Here is a 6,140-nt window from a genome sequence, read left to right as displayed (position 1 = left end):
AGGGAAAACGGTCCTCCGGTGTTTGAGCAATAGCAGCAGACATTTTCAGCACTTTGGGAGCTTTGGGAAGGGTGTTGCAAGCAGAAGCTTGGGGCGAGGGTGGGGTGGGGCGGGGGAATTGGCAGGAGGGATGGGGGCAAGTAGAGCTGTGAGAAGGAATGAGACAAGGCATCTGCCCTGGGGCAGCCGGGGCGGTTGCTCGCAGGGCAGGCCGGCCTCAGGAAAGGCTTGCTCCGGAATTCCCAGGCTCCCAGAGAGCTGCTGGGAAAGGCCAATGGAATTAGCACAGGCACACTAGCTGTGGTCCTGGGTATCTCGTGTGTGTGACTCAGACCTTTCCCCACTAGGGAAAGAGCGACGAATAACTAACTCACATCCGACATTACTACCCTGAAGTTTTCGCTTAATTAACTGCATCCAGCCAGATGTGGAGAGAAGGCAGCTGTGGACCCAGCAAGCATAGCCCGCCTCCCTTCCCCAGAGTAAATCAAGAGCAAATCTTTGCACAGGTGGTAAGCTGGAGCAAAACACTTTTCTGCAGACTTCCCCACTCCGCTGGCCATGCGCACGCTCAGTGCTTGTAGTCTGTTGCTGGATGTCCGCTTCAGAAACCTATTTAGAAAACCCCATTTAATATTAGGGAGCTGGCCAATGCCCCTAGCCTTTCCCGCACTTCCCTCTGCCCTCCACAGTGTTTGGAGAAGCTTGTTACATCAGCTTGGCAAACTGGTTGCATTTAGTTCCCCTCGGCAATAATCAATCTCGACCTTGTGGATAAAGCCCATCAGAGAAAAGAGCAGAAACTTAAAAATGCATTGAGTTATCTAAAGAGGTTTTCATGGCTTTAGAAACATCATTGGGTTTAAGTCTGGTCTTATTGCATTTCTTAAAATTAGAAAGTATTGGCAGTCAACAGAAGGTCTTTAGGAGGTACACATTTGCAGCTGGATCATAGAGGTTAACCAGGAGACCTGGATTTGGGCAGCTTCTTTCCTTTGACAATGAAACGTGGAACCACGGGCAGATATGTGCTGCTTTCAGTATGATGCAACCTTGCTTACAATAGGCTAGAGAAATCAGATGCCCACCATAGGGTGCTGTGGCTCTTGAGTTGTAAATGTCAGATGAGTAGTGAGGCTGTTTTCATAATTCCTCTCTCTTTGCGTTACAGATGTCTGGACTACAAGCCTGCATTGATTTGAGAGGGAGATGACTTGAGCGACTGGCTTTTATCTTCCCCACAATGTCCATGAACAATTCCAAACAACCATTGTCTCCCGCCGCTGGGCTGAATGCAACCTGCCAGACGGAAAACCGACTTTCAGTATTTTTCTCAATTATCTTCATGACGGTGGGGATTTTATCAAACAGCTTGGCCATTGCCATTCTCATGAAGGCATATCAGCGATTTAGACAGAAGTCTAAGGCATCGTTTCTGCTTTTGGCTAGTGGCCTCGTGATTACAGACTTCTTTGGTCATCTTATCAATGGAGCTATCGCAGTATTTGTATATGCTTCTAATAAAGACTGGATCCGCTTTGACCAATCAAACGTGCTTTGCAGCATTTTTGGTATCTGCATGGTATTCTCTGGTCTGTGCCCACTTTTTCTAGGCAGCGTGATGGCCATTGAACGCTGCATTGGAGTCACCAAACCCATATTTCATTCTACAAAAATTACATCTAAGCATGTGAAAATGATGCTGAGTGGAGTATGCTTGTTTGCTATCTTTATAGCTTTGCTTCCCATCCTTGGGCTTCGAGACTATACAATTCAAGCATCGCGGACCTGGTGTTTCTACAAGACAGAGCACATCCAAGACTGGGAAGATAGATTTTATCTTCTACTTTTTTCTTTTCTGGGGCTCTTAGCCCTTGGTGTTTCGTTTTTATGCAATGCCATCACAGGCATTACACTGGTGAAAGTAAAATATAAAAGTCAGCAGCACAGACAAGGCAGGTCTCATCATTTGGAAATGGTCATCCAGCTCCTGGCGATCATGTGTGTCTCCTGCATCTGCTGGAGTCCGTTTCTGGTAAGAGTCTGCTGTTTGACCGGTTTCTGCTTTCTTCATTGCATCCATTTTCAAGCTTTATCTTATTTTTTTAAAAGGTGGTAGTCTTGATGTTAAATAGAGTTCAGTCATTTAAATGCTGGAGTTTACTCCTAGTGAAAAAGTATTTCGGCACTCTGCTCTGACTTAGAATTAAGCTATTCTGGCCATTTATGTCCTTTCTCCATAAGCCCCAAATAGCATTATATATGCTCTTAAAGAGGCCCAACTTAAAGTGCTGCCTCCTTGAAGTGTAATAGTTTCAACCAAGTGAACATCTTTGTAATACATTGAGTGTGATTTTAGGTTCTAAAATGTGATAAGAAAATTATTAAATTTAGTGTACATTTGAGATGGATTCCAGTAAGTTTGGGCCAAATGTCTCATAGACTTTTAATTTGTAAATAAAGCATATTAACTATGAGGATTCAATTTGTAAAGGTAGGCATGCATAGAGATATTAATAAGTAGGAGTGAGATGAGAACTCACTAGTTCACTAACCCTGGGACAATGCAGAGTTCAGGGAGAGGTATGATTGATTGGCAGGAAAGCCAAAGACTCTGAAGCAGGTAGGAGGAAAGTGTTTTGAGTATAAAGGACTGCTATATTCCTTACTTTCAAAGTTTCTATACAGTCACTTCATTTCTTTAAAATTTTTTTATTGAGCTAACTTTTTAAAACTAGTGTGGTATTTTGATATGGAAATTGAGTTAAAGTTAAAAACTTATGGGGAAAAAACCCCAAGTTATTTGTATTACCTGTCTGGTAGAAGAAAAACAAATAATGGCTGATAAGTGTGACCAAGTATTTCACCAGTGTTATACTTAATGATGAAAAGAATATCAAAATGCTATGAATAGGGGCCAAAAGAATCTGTAGGAAGCTAGTGGCAACAAAAATAATTTTCATTCTTTGTGTGCAAATAGAGAATTGCTTGATACCCAGAGACAGTCCTAGAGGCAATATAAAGATAAGAGTGAGACAGTGGTAGAGGTAAGGCAAAAGCGATAGTGACACTTTCTATGGGATGGAATGAAAGTGCTGATTGTCAATGTAATTTTACTACTGTCTAAGAATCTTTGATAGAGGAATCTTAGTAAACAATTTAGATGATACGAATGAACCCCAAATTCATGCAAGTTGCTGGTGGTGACAGGCTGTAATGGAGTCAGATTTATTTTACAAAGGACTTTCTACTTTTATAATATTGATGTACTCATTGTTATTTATTTACTTAGTTGTTTATTTTTTCATTTATTAAAAGAAACCTATTGAATTATTAAGTTATTTAAATACATTCCCATGCTTTTCTAAATTGCCCTGGACATAAGATTCTAATCAAGGGGATGCTGGGCCTGACCCTGGCAAGTCAGCATTGTAAGGCCCCATTCTTGTTACCTTTGGAGCAGTGGAAGATGGGCAAAGGTCTGACTTGTGCTCAGAGAATAATCGTTTTGATCAGTATAACAGACCTGTCCTGACAACACTTAGGATCACTTCAATGTCGACTTTTGAGGCATTTAATTCATATGACGTGATAAAGGATATTTCCTTGGGGTGCTGATTCTTTTTCTTATTTACACCTTTAAGTAAAATAAGTTTTCAAAATAAATAAATATAAAGAAGAAATTTTAAGTAAAAGAACTTTTCAAAATAAATAATGATGACTGAAAGTGTTTAAAGAAATTTTATAAATGAATGGCATAGCTCTGAATAACAAAGCCATGAAACTGTGAATTAAATGAGAGAAAGCTAATCTTGGCCATCGAGGTAATTGAGGTTTTGATTTCATTTCTTCTGAGGTACCCTTAAATTTTGTTTTCTGGCTGTTGATGTTGAGAACTAGGAGTTGTAGACTAAATACTGTAGACCATGGATATTAGCAACATTTCTGACTGTTGCCACGGATATTTTAAATTGCTATCCTTCTTTTCTGACAGTTTGGTTTCCTTTATAGACTCAGCAACTATGTAGGGTTTCTATGAGTTGGAATTGGTTTTTTTCCCTTCCCTTGACTGCTAGAATATTTATTATGATTTAGTTCAGACTCTGGACATATTTCCTAGTGGAAACAGTTTCATTTTCATGAAACATTTTCTGTAGCCTACTTTCTATTTTGTTATAAATTATTGAAATATCTGTGATGCAGATGAATCAATATTTCTCAAATATTCATTTTCAGCGTGAAAATTCTTTCTGTGTTAGACAGTAGTAGATACACCACAAATATTCCTTGAATAATTGATACTTGAGTTCTTTTAAGCATTCTTTGCATTTCTGGTTTCTCTTGTGGAGACTTGGGTCTGCATGCCAATTTCTGACTAAAGGATTTTTAATTTTCCAGTTCTGGGTCTAAGTGCCTCCAGGATTAGGTTAGAATCATCAGACAAGTCTAAATTGAACCCTAGTAAAAAATTCAGACTTAAAAATAGGTAAATCACACTTGGCTCTAATATCTCAGTTGAGCCATTTCTCTTGTCCATTCTGTATTTTATCCATTTTTTTAAGATTATAAAATATTTCTGAAACTGATATTCCAGTTTCCTTTAAATGACGACTGTGAGATCTTCCAGATCAATGTCTAACTTTATACTGCATACCTTTGATTGACAGTATGAATTTATAGATTTATAATTTGAGTTCACATTGGCACACACTATTGGAACTGGATTCACTGTCATTGTCAAGGCTTGCATCGGAACGCGTGTCTATGTTTGTACACTCAGAGGAGGAGACGAGTATAGTGCAGATTATGATGCATGTGTTTGACAGGGACGCGTGTCCATGTCTGTACGCTCAGATGAGGAGACGAGTATAGTACAGATTATGATCCCTGTGTTTGACAGGGACGCATGTCCGTGTCTGTACATTCAGATGAGGAGATTAGTATAGTACAGATTATGATGTCTGTGTTTGACAGGGATGCGTGTCCGTGTCTGTACACTCAGATGAGGAGACAAGTATAGTACAGATTATGATCCCTGTGTTTGACAGGGACGCGTGTCCGTGTCTGTACATTCAGATGAGATTAGTATAGTACAGATTATGATGTATGTGTTTGACACGGTGCCTTGCATTAGCATTTACTAATGCAGACATAATTTATAAATAATTTAAATTTATCTGACTAAAAAGGGAATACTTACTGAATTTTGTCAACCAAGTTTTGGCTGATTCAATGTTGAGATTCTTATAACATTACTTAAATTTACTTTGTTTTAATGTATTTTTAGTTTCTCAAAGCTGGGTGGAGAGAGCCCCTATTTTCAGAAATTGAAATTTAGAAATGTATAATAATAATATCAGTTTAAGAAATATCTTGATAATTGCTTAAGCATTATAAGTATCTGCATTTTATAGTTTTAAAATGATTAATTTATATAAATTCTCTTAGTTATAGTCCTAACTGAAAAAAAAAAGTATAGGAAGCTACAGAAGATACTCAGTATTTGCAATTCCACAAAACAGCAAATAATTAAAAATATCTTTGAGAGTAAATCAATAATTATAATATTGTTTCATGTTTTTCCAGGTAAATTATTTGTCCTAAATAAAGAAATCTTGATAACATTCTTTTAGCACTTCTACACGAGAAGGGAGGAAAGCATGAGGAAAAAACAAACAAACAAACAAACAAAATGTCTTTACCAGCAATATTAAGTATGGTTTCTAGAGCATATAACCTTTCAGGAAAATCATTACTTCATATTTTCATATTTCACCAGTTTGGCAGACCAATACATACTTGTTGACTGGTTGACTGTAACTTAAGTAGTATAAATGTCACGAGATTGATAATGATTGACCATAATAAGTATTCTGCGCTTTGTACATGAGAGTTAAGCAAATACTGAAACCAAAATGCTAATATTAAAATCTGTTCCCTAAGTCAGCAATTACAGACATGATAGTTTTAAACAGATGTCTTTTGCTAGAAAGTTACACTTTGTGGTGCATAGAGTTGATAAGATGAGTTTAAAGAATATGAAGAACAAAACAACTTCTCACACTGGTTGGTTAGTTTCCAGAGGAAATGTGTCCTCTTTTATATGTAGAGTTGGAATTTGGTTTTTCTAATGCTAATAT

At 37.9% G+C, this 6,140-nt stretch overlaps 1 protein-coding gene across 1 annotated transcript in view; it reads left to right on the top strand.

The window, feature by feature from the left end:
* The first annotated feature begins 479 nt into the window (after window positions 1–479).
* The window catches only part of PTGFR (prostaglandin F receptor), a 44,808-nt gene continuing 39,147 nt past the window's right edge, over window positions 480–6,140 (top strand). Inside the window, exons 1-2 of the mRNA XM_004699303.2 lie at window positions 480–512; window positions 1,172–2,035. Coding sequence (XP_004699360.1) covers window positions 1,244–2,035 — 792 coding nt within the window. The 5' untranslated portion in view covers window positions 480–512; window positions 1,172–1,243. The remainder of the gene's footprint in view (window positions 513–1,171; window positions 2,036–6,140) is intronic.

This window comes from Echinops telfairi, unplaced genomic scaffold (assembly GCF_000313985.2).
Source record: "Echinops telfairi isolate 266 unplaced genomic scaffold, ASM31398v2 ScPeMD7_443;HRSCAF=831, whole genome shotgun sequence".
Classification (NCBI taxonomy): domain Eukaryota; kingdom Metazoa; phylum Chordata; class Mammalia; order Afrosoricida; family Tenrecidae; genus Echinops; species Echinops telfairi.
Note: the sequence above shows the minus strand (reverse complement) of the source record. Positions and strands in the feature narration are given on the sequence as shown.